The sequence below is a fragment of the Anneissia japonica genome, unplaced genomic scaffold (assembly GCF_011630105.1).
Source record: "Anneissia japonica isolate Jap-2015-1 unplaced genomic scaffold, ASM1163010v1 scaffold585_len4108843_cov191, whole genome shotgun sequence".
In the NCBI taxonomy this organism is placed as follows: Eukaryota; Metazoa; Echinodermata; class Crinoidea; order Comatulida; family Comatulidae; genus Anneissia; species Anneissia japonica.
Window position 1 is genome coordinate 12,560 of NW_022716829.1, and position 20,267 is coordinate 32,826.

Here is a 20,267-nt window from a genome sequence, read left to right on the forward strand (position 1 = left end):
CAGAACAAACTTATCTTAATCATTTTTCCATACACACAAGATAATCTTTTTCCAGCAAAGGACGCATTTTTCTCATGTAAAATATGCATTAGTTGACTATCGCATGTCACACATGTAAAACTCCTTCCATAAACTGAATTTGACATTTTGATTTTGATATTTATGGGTGGAAATACACTGGTAATCAAGATATGGTAATACCAAAAAGGCTTCTGCATATCTATTGTTCATAAAATATTCATGAGTCATTGTAAAGCAAATAAAAAAAAAGTGAAATGAATATTATATTCTGATGTATTAAAGTTAGACTCTGGAGGAGGGAAATTTTTTGATATGTTGTAGCACTGATTTTTCTAAGCCAGAAAACTGGGAACGGTGAATGAGATCTGTCTCTTATACACATCTAGATGTGTATAAGAGACAGTAGTATAATAGTATACGTTATATTCAAAGTATAATATAATCAATCAGTCATGATTTATTTAAAAGAATTATAAATATTGTCAACAAACCTTGACGCACTGACCAACTGTCGATTGAGATTTCTGGCAAACATTGTTGACAGCAATCATTCATATTTACATCAAACGCTGCATAACAGTGACCGTTTATATTGCAAGAATTATTCTGAAAGAAAATATTTGTCAAAAATGTATGTCTTTTAGTTTGAGCATGTGTTTATACATCGTCGCCTTTGAAACGCACTAGGTATAATGTAATAACCTTAGTACTACATAGTTGCTTGTAGACTGTCGTTTCTTTAGAAACAGTCCGTTAGGGCCTAATGTGCTTGAAGCTGACGAGAGTGGTTTAGTCAAGGATTACTGTGGGTAGAAAACGGCGATCTATATACCGCGTTCACATGTCTTAGGTCGCGAGTGAACGATCGGCTCGCGAGTCGGGCCTTCATGTGAACAACCGCTCAAGAGCGGTTTTTGTCGTGGGTGACCCACGACAAGCTGCTGTCGAGCGGCTCTCGATGCAGCTCACTCTCGATCCATGTGAACAGCCGCTTGCAAGCGGGTCGCCAGCGAGCTGGGACCTCTTTTGTGTGAAAGCCAATCAGATACAAGCATCTCTCCGGGGTCAAAGTAAGGGAGAAAAAGTGTGACTTCACGTTTCCTGGCTGGAATAGAGTTAAGAATGGCGTGGTATTTACCATTTATACAAACTTGAAAATCACTTTTAATATAACAACAATAAATCACATAATATTTCTAAGTTTAAAAGTAATATTACTCGTGGATATCGTATCATACATTTCTTCTACAAACATGATTTAATGAAGTACGTGTACGGCGGTGTACCGACGCCTAGGCCTACGCTCGGAAGATTTTAAAATGCAAATTTTTATAACTTGTGATTCGTAAATAAAGGCGAACTTACAATATATGATAAGTAGATTTATTTATTTTCAGTGGCTTTCCGAAATAAAATGAGAAAATGCAATATAAGTTACAGAAATGCGTTAAACTTACCGGTTTACCACAGAATTGGGAACATCGGCGATCGCCCAAAAATGTCTGGTGGGGATCGTTGGAGGATCGTCGATGCCACCTCCACCCAGGCCTAGCATGTCGACAACCAATTGGGATGTGACGTAAATCTATTTCCGGTCGCCTCGAAAGCGGCGTAACGAACGCAGTTTGGCCATTTTTTTTTATCTAACACAATCTCGCTCACGACCCAGCATCTCAACCGCTCGCGATCGATGGACATGTGAACGTGGATTTAAAGTGTTAGGGGAGGAAATATCTAGACCTACTGCTGTTTCATCTACAGCATTGAAACCCCTGACAGTGAATTATAACTTACCTTCATGTTGCATTCACCTTCTGATGCATTGCATACTTGACAAACAGAATCATACACAATCATTATCACCATATCTTCACTTTTCAACTCCCCATCATTACTGATCGATATTAGATAACCGCTTGAAACTATTCCTTCTCCTGGTAAACTTGGTTGAACAGCTGGTTCGGGCAAAGGACATTTGACTTCTTGAGGTGTCCTAAATATACCAGCTACAGTAGATATTATTGGTAGCACTGTAATGCCATCATCACTTACCTTCATAGAGAAAAAAACATTTAAGATATTATTTTTTAAAAAGCTATGTTTATTCTAAAATGTATGTTTCTCTATCCTGATCTGAAAAATAAATATAACTTAGAATGTAATTTTACAATTTTACAATAGTGATATATAAAAAATGATGTAGGCCTGTAGTCATTTGATTATTTATAGTCAATTTATTATCAGTTTAAATAGCTAATTCAATATTTAGATTTTAAAACTAAAAATAGTATTAATTTTTGCTAAATTTTCAGTTGTTTTATAAAAATTCAATTTCAATTTAAGAAATATAGTACTGTATGTACACAGTTGATCATAAATTATATCAAGATATACATTGATATATTTTCGTTTATTCACATATTCATATATCTGCAGATAAATATGACAAAATTACATAAGCCCACATCAATGCATTGTTGTGTTCTAACGCTTATCAGCAAATATTGAACTAACATTAATGTTCTGAATATGACATGTGATGTTCCCTGTTTCCACAAAGTTTTCTCCATAAATCTTTGCTGATCTACATGGTCTAGTACGAACATCACAAAGTCCATCGCCAAGAACAGAAAACACTAATGGTGGTTCAGCCAGTGAGATAGAACAATCGCTTCCTCCCAATCCTTCGTTGCATTCACATGTACCGTTTACGCATTCACCTTTGTCATTACACTCATTCACACACAGCTGTCCCAATAGAGCCGTAGGTGGCACCATTGTACCGTTATCTGACTCTTCCCAATACATGGGGTTCTTTGTGAGTACTACTTCGCAACGAAGTTGGAGATCTGATATTGTCTGTCTGGCCAAAGATACGTCATCAGATACCTTGAACAGAACAAACTTATCTTAATCATTTTTCCATACACACAAGATAATCTTTTTCCAGCAAAGGACGCATTTTTCTCATGTAAAATATACATTAGTTGACTATCGCATATCACACATGTAAAACTCCTTCCATAAACTGAATTTGACATTTTGATTTTGATATTTATGGGTGGAAATACACTGGTAATCAAGATATGGTAATACCAAAAAGGCTTCTGCATATCTATTGTTCATAAAATATTCATGAGTCATTGTAAAGCAAATAAAAAAAAAGTGAAATGAATATTATATTCTGATGTATTAAAGTTAGACTCTGGAGGAGGGAAATTTTTTGATATGTTGTAGCACTGATTTTTCTAAGCCAGAAAACTGGGAACGGTGAATGAGATACAGATTTTTGATTATTTAAAAACTGGGAGAAAAGGTGTAAAAAGGGCGGTAATGTCCCTTTTTTCCCCCCAGTTTTTAAATATTAAAAAATCTGTATCTCATTCACCATCCCCCAGTTTTTCGTCAGACAACTCTTTTTGTCTTAGAAAAATCAGTGCTACAACATACCGAACTCGCACGAATAAGCGCCTCCTAACGTGAAAATTTACTTAAGCACCCCGTTTGAATAAGGGCCCCCTTCTAATTTGAATAAACGCCCCCTCAATAATTCAATCAATCTGGACTGTGGATGTTAACATGATATGAGGTGTGGAGTGGAATCACATTCTCCTTTAGTCAATATCAAAATGAGGATATTTATCTTGGACAAATGAGAGCTCCCTAGGCAGACAGTATATTCAACTTTCATCTTCTTACATTTTTCTATAGCCTAGTCCTACTACTTTTCCGACAATTTGCACCTAACACATTCTCATCGGAGTTTTCAAGAAAACCTGCAAGGCAATGATCATGCCACCCTGCTCTTAATCGGCCGATGGCTTACAAGCCACCACCACTGATTTCATATGCTATTCTGCTGTTATGAAATACTGTACTCAAAAAACATTCTTGTCATGACAAGCCATGCTCTCTGGACGATTATCTTTTCCGCTGCACCACCATTTGTAAATTGGGGTTTCCTGATGTCCTTATATAATCGTTTTTTCTTGAAAATGTGCTTCTTGAATTTAATAAGTTCTTATAAGAACCCCTCGATTCTCATCTGTTTCCCGTAAGCATGCCCTCAATTTCCACTCTGTTTTGATAAGCGCCCCGTTTGAATAAGCGCCCTGCTAAAAGTGCAAAAAATATTTTAAGCGCCCAAAATTTTTTTCCTCCGGAGCATGACTTTAAATAATCCTCAGGACAACCTCTCTCCACCTCGCGTCGGGAGTTCATCTGAACAATGCATTTTTTTTGTAAAATACCAAATCCATACCTTGACGTCTACAATACATCCTTCTATAATGTCATCAACAGTCACTGAACCATTGTTAATTGCATTTAAACACAAGTTGTATGTAGTTGAGTTCATGAGAGTATCGTTGCAGAGTTGCTTTGTATATTCTTCAGTCAAACCACTTGCTGTGGGAAATCCCGGGACCTAATGCACATGAAATACAGATAGAACATTTTGTAGATCTCATTTCATATGCATTACTTTATTTACAATTCTTCTATCAATCATTAAAAAAATTCTATGTTTAAAACAAACAAAAAAATTACCATAATTAGAGTAGTTACAGTTTACCTTATAGAAAATGTATTAATCTTATTAAACATGAAATATTTTTACAGTACATAAGTTTTTTTTTTCTTCCTGACTATACTAATGTATCCACTGCCTACAAATTCATACTAAAAAGCTTACGTATGGCTCAAAATCTTGATCATTTTCAGATTGAGTAAATTCATAGGTTCCAACCAGGTCATCAGGGTCTTCTTCTACTATCTCCCTCCTCCTTCGATTATTATCATCACAATTAAGAATTGGATCATTATCTGTTCTTGCATTACAGTAGTCACACTTGATAATGTCTTTATCACAAGTGCAATAACGATTAATTGTGAATTCTTTATCAACGTTCAAGACGCCCAGAAATATGTTTTCTTCATCAGCAACTCTATATTTGAACAGAAAACTAATATTTCAATCACATTACTAAATACAAAAACTACAGTCCAAAGAGACATTTTGGAACAAATTACATGAGCCTCAAATATTAATCAATCCATCAGACCGACAAGAAAACCAATTGCTATTTCTATCGGATTCGTCTGCCAATATGAAATTCAATTACATGAAAAAAATTAGCCGAATTTGAGGTAGAAGGTTATATAATGAACATTGTTTTCATTTAGTATTGATAATACATTAGTAAATTTTTTAAATCATTAGATTTGGAAAAAATGTTGACCTCCACCCCCTAAATTTCAACCCAGATCCTCTTAATTCATATTCCCATTCATTTTACTAATCCTATAAAGGTAGTACTAGTTTGGGACACTGTGACCACTGATTGGGATTTATCTCAAAATCTTGGGATATTTAATGACACCTTGGGATCTTGGGATTTTTTGTTAACTTTTCATCAAATCTCTGGATTTTTAGAATGATATGGACTTTTTCATTTTTTTTTTTTTATTTTGCAATAAGTGAACAAATAGGCTGCTTATGAACTTATACACCATTGACAGTTGTCAATGAGGAGGGCTGTTCATTTGTTCAAAATCATAAAGACCCAAAAAGTTAAAAATCAAGTAAACTGCCAGTATGGCTTTTGAGTTATGCCCCCTCAAGGATACACACACAGACGCGTGCTTTTGCAATACCCTTCACCTCTTCTTTGCAATATTGTTTAAAAAGTAATACTGTATAGGTTATACCTCCAGCTTTCAGAAAAATTTTTAGGTACACTGTTATAAGTCGCCGGTTCACAGTTCCCCGGTTGAGAGCAATCATACGTCGCTGCATCCGCTGGTCCATATTGACCATCATTATATTTGTCTTTATCAAAATTACCGCATAAACCAACAATGTTGTTGAAATCATCTGATGATGCAGAGAGATACAAAGATAAAAATTGACTCCAAATCAGTTTTATAGTAAGGACTGATCCTGTTGGTAAATAAATCTGTGGGAAAAAAAATATTTAGTTGTCATCATCACCACCGTCATTAATAAAAACATGCTAACGGCCTATAATTTAGGAACTTCGTACGGAGAAAATGAGAAAGCGGATTAAGTATAAGGCTAGTCGACAAGGACCAGTATACGATGGAGAAAATCTATATTGTTTTAAGTTTGAAGAAGACTATGTTAAATACACATTAATTAAACATCACAAAATTTTAGAAGTTTAGATAATTCTTTCTCTACATTAATACATGGCGGACATTTTCAAAATAGACATGCCAAAACATCACAAAGATTGCAAAATTGTACTCAAATATGGCAGATATTTCTTGTTGCTTGATTGTAAAATGTAACTATAGTTTAAACATATCAATAAGTATTTCTTTTGAATAGTAGAGCATGCACACCAATTTACGATAACAAATTTATTCTGTCTAGAGGTCAAACATTTTCCTTTTATGTCTACATTTTTATCATCTTGAAATTAATCTAGTACATTTTTAAATTATTAACTTTTTTACTTTGAAAATAAATTTCAGCATATAGTATAGGATGGATATCATTCTGAATAGACACTTATTTATCCGGAGTGTCACAAGGCTCGATCCTAGGCCCACTCCTGTTTTTCAATTACATCGATAGTGTTGCAAATTTACCTTTCTCACTTTTTAAATTAAGCCTATTTATATTTTCCCATATAATCATCTGGCATTATTCAGAATGACATCAATCTAAATTGTACATGGGTAAATGATCAGAATCTAGCGTTAAACATTTCCAAAACTAAATACTTGGAAAGAATCATATATCTTAGTATCTTTAGAAGTGAGTAGCACTTAATAATATGAAATTTCAAAAATTTATTGGAAAAACTGGGAGGCACAGGCCAAACACCCCACCACCCCCACATGACCCCTTAATGGATCAGTCCCCGTTAATCAGACGAAATTTCAAAAAATTTAGTGGCAAAACGGGGAGGCACGTGTTGAATCCTCATTACTGTTGATCAGACGTGTTTTGAGAGATTCAAGATAGAGACAGATGATAGGCCCTAGTTATGCTAACTAAACCTGAGCCTAGGCCACTAGGCTAGGTCTAGGCCTATATTTCATCGACATCATAGGCTAGACTAGGCCGCGCATCGGCCCCACACGTCGGGGATGTCGGATTATTTTATTCAATTCTCAACCAAAAGAGATAGAAACCCCCACTAGGTTTGAACATTAAAGAACACATTATGGGAAAAAACAATAAACTGTCTTCATAAAGTTTTAAACGAGGATAAAATTTAAAAAAATATATACATTTCATCCAAACATTTTAAATTATTAAATGTAACTACTAATCTTTTATAAACGTTCTTACGTCAACTCGGCCAAAGGGGAGACATACATTAAGCGTTTAGTGCGAGTTCGACCAGAGACTCTATATTATACAGTATATAATTTATATTAGTATGTTCTTTATTAACATTGACAGTTATCTTATTTAAAGTACCTTGAATTTTCCATTTTCATACTTCAAAACTGTTCCTGGTGTTTTTTTTCCATTCCTAAGTATTTCAGCAGTTGTTACTCTGGTGTTTTTAGGTGTTCGAATCTCTTTTTGTATTTGGCCATCATGCCTTGTTTTATAGGTTACGTAGTAGTTACCAGCATCATTGCATCGATCAACGATTAAATGTGTGTCACCCACTTGAACAGCAACCCCACAGTTACAAGCCACACTCTTACAGCGAGCCACTCGAGACTGAATCTGCAATATGCATAATATAGGGTAATCAAAAAATGTAAGTAATCTTCAATTTTAAGTAAATGGTTATATAATAAAATAGTTCACTATTACTTTAAAGCAAATGGTTGTGAATTTATTAACAGAAAAATGTTTCTACGCTATCTGGTGTTTCATTATACTTTTATCTATATAATCTAGGCCTATTTATATATCATAGTCTATGAAAAATAGCAATTATTTCTGAATAACAATAGTATGATACCATGCCCATCTCAGTTACTGTATTTCAAACCAATGCCGCCGCCGCGGCTTCCTAAGTTTACATGTCTACCCTTTTCATTTAAAGCCAGAGGGAAAAATGATTTTTGATATGTTATATTGTTATTCCGTAAAGGAATTTTAAACATTAAAAATTCTGTATCACAACAGTTCCCGATTATTACTTCAAAAACCAGTCCAGTGTCTAAGAAAATTTATTTGTTTAACATATTTTTCCTCCAACACATGGCTTCAAATTAGCCTTGGATACTGCAGCTTATATTATTATACCACTTATAATGAAATATTACCTTTATAGGTAAAGTCCTATGTTGGTAAAATATATAGTCACCGGGTGTATATATATGGTAATACCTTTTGAAATGAAAAGATAAAAAAAAGTATTATCGTACAATTATATTTTGAGATAATATTTCATTTTGATTATATTATAGGCCTACTACATAATAGTTAAACTGTTAATGTCATTCTAAATTACATCGTTGCTATATTTATTCTTATTCCTTATCGACTAGAAAACTATGGGGTGCCATACACAGTAAAGTCTATGTTAAAATCAAAATGTAATTGCAAAATTCAATGTCTAATTTATCAAAACATAGATCTAATTTCTCAAAATGTAGGTCAAGTTTCCCAAAACAAAGTTGTAATTTTTCAAAACGTAGTTAAAATTTTCCAAAATGTATTCTTAATTTCTTTAAAATGAAATTCAAATTTCAAAACATAGTTCTGACTTGATCAAACCCCCTCTCCGAATTCTGTTCCAAACGTAAATCAAAAACCACCCAAGCATGACTGGTTTGATTTACATTTTACAATATTGTACAACAAAAACTATATACTGTATGTGAAATGTAAATCAAAACTAGCCAACCATGCATGATGGGGCCTGTTCCATTAATGATGGGAGGGGGGGGGGGGGAATCAATTTTCGCTGTGTCCAATATGCCATGAACAATGCTTCCCAATGATGCTCAGGATACCGGCGATCAATGGAGGCCTATGTGTGCGGGATTTGCAGGTATTGGACCAGGGTAGCCTAAACTATAGTAGGAGGCCTCCCTAGGCCTAGGCCAATAGTATAGTAAAATACCTGTATAGTCATTTATAGTCAGGTTTACATTGTACCAAGGTTGAAAATTTATTTTTATTTTCATTGAAAATAAAAAAAAAAAAACCTTGAAAGAACTAGATTTGAACTCGTCACTGAGGACGAGTTAGGTGATCCGCCGTACTTTGACCCTTATAAAGCTCACGCGGTGCTGATTGAAAAGTGTCATAATATGCTAAAATATGCTGTAATTAGTTTTTTAAAAAAGAATAATTTTGAGCATTTTGAAAAATTTACGCATGCGTACACGTACCTCTTGACGCTCGTGAGCACGGTAATAGCACAAAGAGTGACTCCTTATTTGAATGTGTCAGGAACACAAAGTATGTAACAAAGGTGATTTACAGCTTCAGTACGTGTTGCATGCGTGGAAATGTACGTATGGCGCGTAAATATGGAAAGTTTTGGAACGCTGAAAATGACCCGAAACGTTCTTTAAACTATCTGAATAGTGATATGGAGAATTTTCAAATTTTACAAGACGCGCACGTCACGATGTGTGCGTGTACAGTAATGGCACACGAAATTAAACATTGTCAAGTGTTTTTAAAGCCGTTAGTTGGTAATGCCACACGAATTTTCTCTTCATATAACCTATATATATATCAGTCTGATAGCGTCGAAATAGTCTGCCGCCCTCTCTCTGTTCTATCTCTTTACATCTTTTAAGAATGAGAGATAAAAGGGCTCCTAAAATTAATTCTTTTTGACCATACTGACGTGATGAAAATGAAAAATAAAGGGACACGTCTGAAAGAGAATTGATTTAGCTATAATATACTCACATGTGGGAGACAATCAATCAAGATAAGCGAGATACGTTCAAACGAGTATAAAAAGTAATAACGTCGGTTTTTTCTTAATTTAAATGGCAATATGATGACGTCACAATGTCCGATCAGCCATTATGATCTATAAAATCGTATCTACAACTCATGTGCTCTCAGAATATGTAATAAATATTAGGGGTCACCTTCCATCCTAAGGAGATATATTTGATTATAAATAGGCATAATTATAAGCATATGTAATTTTTGACGCACGCGTACGCGCACGTTAAGACACGCAAACAAAAAAGTAAGATACCTAACATTCAACTTTGACCTGAAGTATAAGCCCATTTAATATTATTCAGAAATGACGAGTAGTTAAGATGATTTAACGTCATCAATGTTTTGAGAAAGGAAATATATATATATTTAAAAAAAAAATCAAATGGCAATATGATGACGTCACAATGTCCGATCAGCCATTATGATCTATAAAATCGTATCTACAACTCATGTGCTCTTAGAATATGTAATAAAAATTGGGGGTCACCTTTCATCCTAAGGAGATATTTGATAATAAATAGGCATAATTATAAGCATAAGTAATATTTGACGCAATCAATTGCGTAAAAAACACAAAAATGCGCGTAGATGACGTCACACGTGACTGGTAACCTTGCAAAGCTTATTGTCACTATTCCAGGCCAAGCCAAATGTTTGTTGTAGTCGTTTTGTGCGTAGCTCTCGGCAAATTTGAGATATCGTGCGAACAGTTATTTGTCAGAATGTAGAATAAAAAAAAAAAAGATCTCTGACAATAACAAGAGGTGATCCGCACTAGATGCGGATCACCAATTAAATTTAACTTAAGGATTCTTAATCTTGAAAAGAAAAACAACTCGAATTGAAGCCCCTCTTTAGTTTGCAAAAGTAGCACCAAAATGGCAACACTTTTCAACCAGAACGGCAATAAGTCAAAGCGGCAATAAGTCAAAATGGCAATAAGTCAAAACGGCAATATACCAAAATGACAACACTTTCAGAATTTATGTCAAGAGTAAAAAGGCACGAAAGAAAAAAAAAACACTATGAAGAACAACATTAATAATAATAACTAGATTTGAACTCGTCACTGAGGACGAGTTAGGTGATCCGCCGTACTTTGACCCTCACGAAGCACGCGTGGTTCTGATTGAAAAGTATTATATGCTAAAACGTACTCTAGGAAAAGAGTAATTTTGAGCATTTTAAGGACTTACGAATGTGTACACATACGTCTTAACGTCCGTGTGCACGGTAGTATTAATACAGTGTCACAAACCCAACACATGTAACCAAAACGTAATTTCCAGCTTCAGTACGTGCTGTGGGCGTGGAAATGAGCGTACGGCTCGTAAATTTTGGAAAGTTTTGGAATATTCAAAATGACCTGAAACGTGCTTTAAATTATCTGAAAAGTGATATTAACAATTTTAAAATTTTAACGCACAAGTACGAATACCTTATACAACGTGCTTGACGACGGTAATGGCACATGAATTTAAACCTTGTCAAGTTTAATTTAAAACCCCCTGTTGGTTGGTAATGCCACACGAATTTTGCCTTTACAGTATACGAACTATCGGTCTGATAGTGTCAAAATACAGTCTGCCGCCCTCTATTTTCAATGTGTTTACATCTTTTAAGAAAGAAAGATGAGAAGGCTCCAAAAAAGCATTCTTTTTCACCATGATGACGTCATCAAAATAAAAAATAAAGGGAGACGTCCGAAAGAGAATTGATTTAGCTATAACATACTCACAGGTGGGAGACAATCAATCAAGATAAGCGAGTACGTTCAAAAGAGTATAAAAAGTAATAACGTCATAAATAAAAATTCAATTTTTTCTTCAATCAAATGGCAATATGATGACGTCACAATGACCGATCAGCCATTATGATATATAAAATCGTATCTACAACTCATGTGCTTTCAGATTATGTAATAAAATTTGGGGGTCACCTTTCATCCTAAGGAGCTATAATTGATTAAAAATATTCATGGTTTTATGCATATATAAATGTTGACGCACGCGTACGTGCACGCTAGAAAGCGCGAACGGAAAATAAAGGTACCTAACATTTAACCTTGACCTGAAGCTTATGCTCACCTAATATGATTTAGAAATGACGAATGGTTGAGATTATATGGGGTCATCAACGTTTTGAAGAAAGAAAAATGAGGGGGTCAGAAAAAACAATTTTTTTGACCATGATGTCATCATCAAAATGTAAAAAGGAGTCAAATATATGAAAGAGAATTGTCTCAGCTATAACATACTGAGATTTTGAAGACGATCGATCAAGGATAACTGAATTATGCTCAAATGCGTATTTTCAAAAATGACGTCATATCTATCAATCACTTTCTTTGAATTCAGATGCCAATATGATGACGTCACAATGTCCGATCAGCCATTATGATCTATAAAATCATATTTACAACTTATGTGCGTTCAGAATATGTAATAAAAATATGGGGTCACCTTTCAACCTAAGGAGCTATTAAAACTGATTAAATATAGGCCTGATTTTAGCATAATTTCACTGTATAGCGGCACAAATACGCGCAAAGATACCTATGTTTGATGCGCACGTACGGTATTGCTATTGGCCAAAAGATGACCGAAAAGACTGGAAGTTTGTGAAAACAATGTCAGGAACCCAAATTATTTGAAAAAAACATAGTGTCTAGCTTCCGTACGTGCTGCGCGCATAAAAATGCGCGCTTGTAGTGGAAAATTTAAAAAAAAATTGAAATGCTCAAAATGGCCTGAAACGTGCTCTAATTTAGTTAAAAAGTGATTTCAAGCATTTTGAAATTTTGATGCACGCGTGCACGCGCATTATGAAGCGCACGCGTAAAATTAGGGTACAGTACATTCAACATTAACCCGAAGTTAATGCTCACTTAATACGATTTTGAAAGGGCAATTGGTTAGGGTGATATGACCAATATTGTAAAAATGCAAAATTGCACGTAGATGACGTCACGCATGACTGAGCGCGTTGAAAAGCTTACCATGACTATTCCAGACCAAGCCAAATGTTCGTTGACAGCGATTGTGCGTAACTCGTGGCATTTTTTGAGATATCGTGCAAACAGAAAATGGGAGAAAGAAAGAAGAATAAGAAAAAAAAGATGTTGATCCTGACAATAACAAGAGGTGATCCGCTAGTGTAGCGGATCACCAATAATAACAATAAAAATAATAATTATATATAATGATAATGGTAATAATAATAATGATGATACAATACACTTCAATAGTAAAAAGATTGAGGAAACAAAATGTAATATATAAAATATAAAAGCAGTGAACATTTAAATAGTTAAACCTTAAAATACAGATAAAATAAGGCTAAACAATATTATACCATGAAAGTAGAAAACCGGAAAGAAAAAATAATAATAATAATAAATAACACTTTAAAATAATATAGGCCTAGTCATGGATGTGTAAAAAAAAAAAAAAAAAAATTAAAAGAAAACAAAACACGATTCAGAAAATTATGAACTGCTGCCCGCGCCCAATGGCGCCACATTCTTGGCATTGATTTTTGCTCCTTTGCCGCTTTGGTCTATGACTATTGCCGTTTTGGTACTTATCATTGCCATTTTGGTTTATTGCTATTTTGGTCATTGCCGTTTTTGGTTTTAGCCGTTTTGACCTGCTCCCACATTTATAAATCTTTATAACATATATAAAAATCAGATTTTTCTCAACTGAAATCTTGCCAGGAATGGGGCTTTAGGTCCATTGGGCTTCTAAGCAAGGTTTTACGGTATTTTAGAATCAAAATCCATTTATTATTGATTTATTATTATTTTTAATGAAAAAAAAAATGAAATCATTATTTTCGACCTTAGTACAATATAAATGTGTTAGTATGACTATACAGAATTTCACTATATTATTGGCCTTGTTCATGTCATTGGACTGCAGCGAAAATTGATTCCCCCATCATTGGATGGATGTGGGTAGCTTTTAGCTACTCATACGAAACAAGTTTGTAGCTAATAAATACAAATGGAACCGTTTGCCCATTGTTTTATTTGATTCTGGTCCCAGCTCTGGTTGGGCCTCTCATCCTGATGATTTGCACATTTGCACCAACTTCTCTTTGATTGACTCTCTCTCTATCTCTCTCTCACTATCTCTCTATCCCTCTATCTCTCTCCCCCCTCCCTCCCTCACACGCACGCACGCACACACACACACACATAAAATAATTTGAATGAGTGGACAGTAACACAAATGCAAATTTATCACTACAACAATAAGTCTGTGAACCTCACTCTGTATGATTTATAGATGGTATTAACAATTTACAAGATACTTGCCATCCATCGAAGGTAGTATAGTGTGGATCTCCGCTTCCTTCACAAGTTTTTTCAATCCCTACGTCTTCTGTGACAACCTATCAAAGCGATAGATGGGACAATAACAAATGCCATTTACTTTCAGAAATACTATAGAGTAATTAAATATTTTTAAGTCATTGATATATTGCATCACTATAAACATATGAAAAAAAATGTCAACAGTCGGTTGGAGTTTTAAAATTGTGAAACCTGATATACCAACTTTTATAAGTGCAAAACTCAGAGTCAGCAGTGCAAACTCGGAGTCAGCAGTGCAAAACACAGAGTCAGTAGTGCAAAACTCAGAGTCACTAGCAGTGCAAACTCAGAGTCAGCAGTGCAAAACTCAGTCAGCAGTGCAAAACTCAGAGTTAGAAGTCCAAAATTCAGTCAACAGTGCAAAACTCAGAGTCAGCAATGCAAAAAAACAGAGTCAGCAGTGCAAAACTCAAAACACCCTCTATTTTGAATGAAATTTCAGCTTTTTTAGACGCGTGCTTACGGACGGTGTCATTTAAATGTATTTGAGAATTGCAATCACTTGAGCACTCCATAAGTGACCACTTACAATTTATTATGTGCTCATAAATCTCAATAAAATAATAAATTAATTTAATTATATTTATTTAAATATACAATTATTTCTATTGATAATTTATTGAATCTAATATAAAAAAAATCTTATCTAATTTATAAATAATTTTTAGAATATAATTGATTTAATTTTTTTTTTCATTAACGATTACAGTACATACCTAATTAATAAATGATTTAATAATATAACACACAAATTTAATAATAAAATAATTAATTTAATAACTAATTTTACTGATTAGTTATTAAATAAAATAACTTCTTTTTAAATTTTTGAATAATTTAAATAATTTATTTAATAGTTTCAATTAATAAATTAAATTTTTATTAGTTAAATATGATTTTAACTATAATTATTTATATAATTTGATTATATTTAATATATATAATATTTAAAAAAATATTCACTAGCTAAAAACATTATTATACAGATATGAAGGATTGTATTTGAGGATGGATGAAATGACTGTTGCGACAATTTATTAAGTCCGCATAAACCTCAATAAAATAATAAACCAATTTAATTTAATTTATTTAAAGAAGTAATTCATTTATTGATAATTTATTTAATCTATTAATATAATAAAAATCTTATCAATTTTGTAGACAATTATTAGAATATAATTGATTTAATTTTTTGATATAATTTTTTATTAACAACAATAATTATGTCCGCATAAACCTCAATAACATACTGTAATGAAGTAACTTAATTTAATTGTATTTAAACAAATAATTTTATTGATATTAATATAACACAATAATTTATTTATTAAATAGTTAAACATTTCAAATAACTATTTAATTTTTTAACCAACTATGATTATAACTATAATTATTTATATAGTTTATATTTAATGTAATATTAAACAATATTCTCAAGCTAAAGACATTGTCTTACAGATATGACGCATAAATTTAAAAGAATTGAACATGCGATTAATAAAATCAAAACTTTATCTGAAAGGCCCAAAAACAACATCCATACGCATATTAAGCCTTTCCACTTAGAATTAAAAGATTTCAAGCGAGTATACTCTTTACTGGATAAATTGACAATATTACTAAACGAACATTGCAGTATAACGTCGAAATACGATTTAAGGTCCAAACACTTACAAACTCAAAAAATTATTTCAAATTAAAGAGAGTGTTATAAGTGAACATAATGATACTCATTGTAATGACAGAGAAAAATTAAACAGTTTAATCAGTGACAATTATAAACTGATAGAAACAACAAAAACAGAAACAAAGCGAAGACTCGAAGAAGAACGGAAGATACGATAAACTCATACAACTATAAATTCAAACTTTATTATTGTCAAGGAACTTTATAGAAAAAGAAAACACATTCATAAAACATTAAAAAAAAGTTCACATAGAGAAGAAAACTGCAAACACCAAGGAAGAGAAAGTTAATACCATTACTAATAAATATAATTTTACTAAACTAAAAAATTAATAGCCAACTCAAGGATATCCAAAATAAAGGACCAAATTTCATCCCTACATTCCTTAAAAAATATAGAAATTAACAAGTATAGATCTTTTAAATCCTTTAACATTACTACAAAAAGGTATCCATAGCAATATAAATAAGCCTAACAATAACAAACCAACACTCCCAATACAGAAACGCCTTAAAGCTCATTTACAAAATCACATCCATAAAATAAAACAAACTCACAATTTCTGCTTTAATACCTTAGGATCTCTATAATTGGAATGTATAGAAAATTTTGCTTGTATAGCAACCAAAAATATTATCAAATCATACTATAAACAACTAAAAATTATCATATACAAAAGCCATAATAATCAGAACAGCTGATAACAATTTAGGACTATGTATTAATTAAACTTGCAAATATGGATAATTTTTCATTCCTGATGATAACATAATTAATGTCGAAATACTGAATCTTGACACGAGGGGTGCATTTTGATAGTTTGGGCATGTATGTTATACTATTGTATTACTTCTACTAATTGGTATTATAATGAGTACAAAAGACAATTAAATTGCAATAGTTATACAAAAATAAATAAGCTCCAATAATAACAAAAGAAAAATTACATTACTTAAACATTTTACGAAATAGAATAATAAAACTAATTAATAGCAATAATAATGATGAAAGCATAATACAAAAAATTAATATGATCGTAAGTAGATAGAAAACACAAAAATAAAAAAAAATAAAATAAATAAGCTCCAATAATAACAAAAGGAAAATTACATAAATTAAAACATTTTACGAAATAGAGTAATAAAACTAATTAATAGCAATAATAATGATAAAAGCAATACAAGGAATTAATAGTGGATAGAAAACACAAAAATCAAAATTCCTTCTCTAGACATCCTTCCCAAGCCCCATAAAACCAAATAGGCCTACACACTAACAAATAAATTAAGCATGTACTGGGGTAAAGTTTGTGCATGGTTGTTCTTCGAATGACATAACTAGGCGTACATATAATAGTTTGTAACCATTAACTTTGAATTTAAGAGATAATCCGTTCAACAAAATCATTCATTTTTGTTGAGAAGTTAGTTACATTTTTTAAATCACATTTGGCAGTATGAGAGCCTCTATTAAATGTAGACAGCATCAGAAAGACAAACACATACCTTGATAGTTGGCAAGTTTGATAACTTATCCCATATTCTAGAAACATCTTCCAAAGTGCTCACATCAGCCTCAAATCTAATGTAGTTTGCTACATCTCCATCGTTGTATCCGTCTCTCGCTGCCATAATTTTGAATGAGGCTGGAGACTTGTATTCTACAGAACGCGAGCAGGCATCTGCCAATGCGTCTATTTCGCCATTTAGATCAACGTTTATACTGATTCTAGGCACACATACGCTATTTTCCTCTCTACAAACGATCGGTATGGTTGAAGTGACTTCAAATGTTTCACCATCTTCACTTTCACCCACAAACACAATGGTATCGTTAGGTAACACCTTAACGACAAAACATACATTGAAAACATCATTGGGGAAATGTTTATAAAATGAATGTGTTATTAGCATGTAAACATTGAACGAGATTTAACATTTACTTACGATTAGTCCGGCATACAGTAAGTTGCTTTTTATTCCTTGTGAATATGCATCTTGGTCCTTGAATTTACTGCTGACTTCACATTCGATCTAAAATTTTATAATAAAGATATGTATAATTACATTGGAGATTGATGCAACGATTAGTCATATACCACGATTTATTATTGTATGATTTTCTAAAATTTATGTAACATAAAAATGAGAGGAACTACTTATAAACAATGATTACGTATAAGATTTTGTAAGTTTTTTTGTAAATATTTTTAAACATATTTTAATACATCGTCAGTGACAGTAGGCCTAAATTGTAAAAAATATTTTTAAAATGTTTAAATATTATTAATGTTAGTTGAATGTTTAAATATTATTTACTCTAGACATCATCGTGTAAGAATGGAGGAATTAGTTTAAAAACTAATTCCTCCATGGTGTAAGTATACTGGGTTTAGAAGGCTTGATTAAATATATTAAGTACATAGAGGTTCTGTTACTTAGTATTTTTTGCAAATAATAGTCATGAGATTTGTTTTAGTAATTTAGACGTGAAGACTAAGACATTGTACCTTATTTGCTGCGAAGCAGCCAATTTATATTCTTGACAGCAATTTGACCTCTGAAAGGTCATTGTTTGTCAAAAAACAAGGGCCTAAGACGACTGAAAAGCGGAGTTTCCTTCTTTTGTTCTGCCCGGTAAAATCAATTACTTTAGGCGACGTTTGTAGACTAACCTACTAGTTTTTTTGTAAATATTTTTAAACATATTTTAATACATCGTCAGTAGGCCTAAATTGTAAAAAATATTTTTAAAATGTTTAAATATTATTAATGTTAGTTGAATGTTTAAATATTATTTACTCTAGACATCTTCGTGTAAGAATGGAGGAATTAGTTTAAAAACTATTTCCTCCATGGTGTAAGTATACTGGGTTTAGAAGGCTTGATTAAATATATTAAGTACATAGAGGTTCTGTTACTTAGTATTTTTTGCAAATAATAGTCATGAGATTTGTTTTAGTAATTTAGACGTGAAGACTAAGACATTGTACCTTATTTGCTGTGAAGCAGCCAATTCATATTCTTGACAGCAATTTGACCTCAGAAAGGTCATTGTTTGTCAAAAAACAAGGGCCTAAGACGACTGAAAAGCGGATTTTCCTTCTTTTGTTCTGCCGGGTAAAATCAATTACTTTAGGCGACGTTTGTAGACTAACCTACACGTACCAACGTCCGCATGTCGCGCTAGCCTTATCCTACTCTACAGTAGGCCTAGACTAGCTAGGATGGTATAGGCCTATAGCTTTGAAGGGACGAAGGTCCCAATGAAAAAAAATGTCGCTCCTTAACATCACAATAATTCATTATTAGACCTATAGTTGTATTTTGAATTGTACTCCACAAATCTCAGCCAATACCTTGCACAACTCGTTAACGTCTAGTCTCTCTCTATCTATTGTCGTGACGTCATGGCCCGCTGGCTCACACTTGTGATGTCTCGCACTTGTGATAAAATAACACGCTGGCTCGCACTTTGGCAACACTCTTTGGCAGTCAACTCGCCCCTAGAAAACCCACCCCTTGGAAACTTGCCCCATAAAAAAATGTACACTTCCTAGACCATGCAGTCTTCAAAATAAAGGTTGTAACCTTTGGTAATCAACTACATTTTCTACATACATAGAAATTTTTGAAACTTTATTAAAAAAAAACCTAAATCATAATTCACCACTATAGACACGTACTTTTTGACAAAAATGAAAAATTACAACTTTGTTACCCAAAGAGAAGTGTTCTAATATAGACAATGGGTCATGTCTCATATTATTTGTTATATTTTTATTATTCATTATTTTCTTGACTTGACTTATTACTTGACTCGCATAAATAATTTTGTTCGAAGAAAATTTATATGCAGTTGTACTTCGCAGCACTTCACTTGCAATTTGCAATTTCTAGTTTAAATTAGTAGGCCTAACTTACATTGGATCCTGCTTTCCGGTTCAGAATGCACTGATAAGGGAGCCCTGTACCACAGTCAAACTCATCGCTGATTTTAGACAGGTCAGGTCCATCAGTAACATATTCTCCGTCGATGAACCAACCCACAAAAAAGTCAATTTCTTCTTCACCAGACCATAACATACGGTAATCACAATAAGCTGATACTCCGGTCGGTTCTTTTACGAATGCTAATACTGGTTCCCCTTCGAGAACAGGGAAGTTACCTAATATATACAATATATAAAATTATTTAGAAACGTATGACCATAATCACCATTGGTATTAAATATAATTATATTATACACACACATATATAT

At 33.0% G+C, this 20,267-nt stretch overlaps 1 protein-coding gene across 2 annotated transcripts in view; it reads right to left on the bottom strand.

Annotated features, from left to right (window-relative positions):
• Nucleotides 1-20,267, bottom strand: part of LOC117109907 (von Willebrand factor D and EGF domain-containing protein-like) — a 48,279-nt gene that overhangs the window by 7,182 nt on the left and 20,830 nt on the right. The window contains exons 6-17 of one of the 2 annotated variants that reach the window (XM_033252373.1): nucleotides 19,930-20,174; nucleotides 17,953-18,039; nucleotides 17,512-17,850; nucleotides 14,259-14,335; nucleotides 8,284-8,347; nucleotides 7,478-7,735; nucleotides 5,731-5,978; nucleotides 4,715-4,967; nucleotides 4,283-4,447; nucleotides 2,536-2,910; nucleotides 1,816-2,073; nucleotides 513-627 (exon numbers count right to left, since the gene is read on the bottom strand). In XM_033252373.1, the coding sequence (XP_033108264.1) occupies nucleotides 513-627; nucleotides 1,816-2,073; nucleotides 2,536-2,910; nucleotides 4,283-4,447; nucleotides 4,715-4,967; nucleotides 5,731-5,978; nucleotides 7,478-7,735; nucleotides 8,284-8,347; nucleotides 14,259-14,335; nucleotides 17,512-17,850; nucleotides 17,953-18,039; nucleotides 19,930-20,174 (2,484 nt within the window). The remainder of the gene's footprint in view (nucleotides 1-512; nucleotides 628-1,815; nucleotides 2,074-2,535; nucleotides 2,911-4,282; nucleotides 4,448-4,714; nucleotides 4,968-5,730; nucleotides 5,979-7,477; nucleotides 7,736-8,283; nucleotides 8,348-14,258; nucleotides 14,336-17,511; nucleotides 17,851-17,952; nucleotides 18,040-19,929; nucleotides 20,175-20,267) is intronic. The other variant, XM_033252374.1, reaches the window with a different exon arrangement.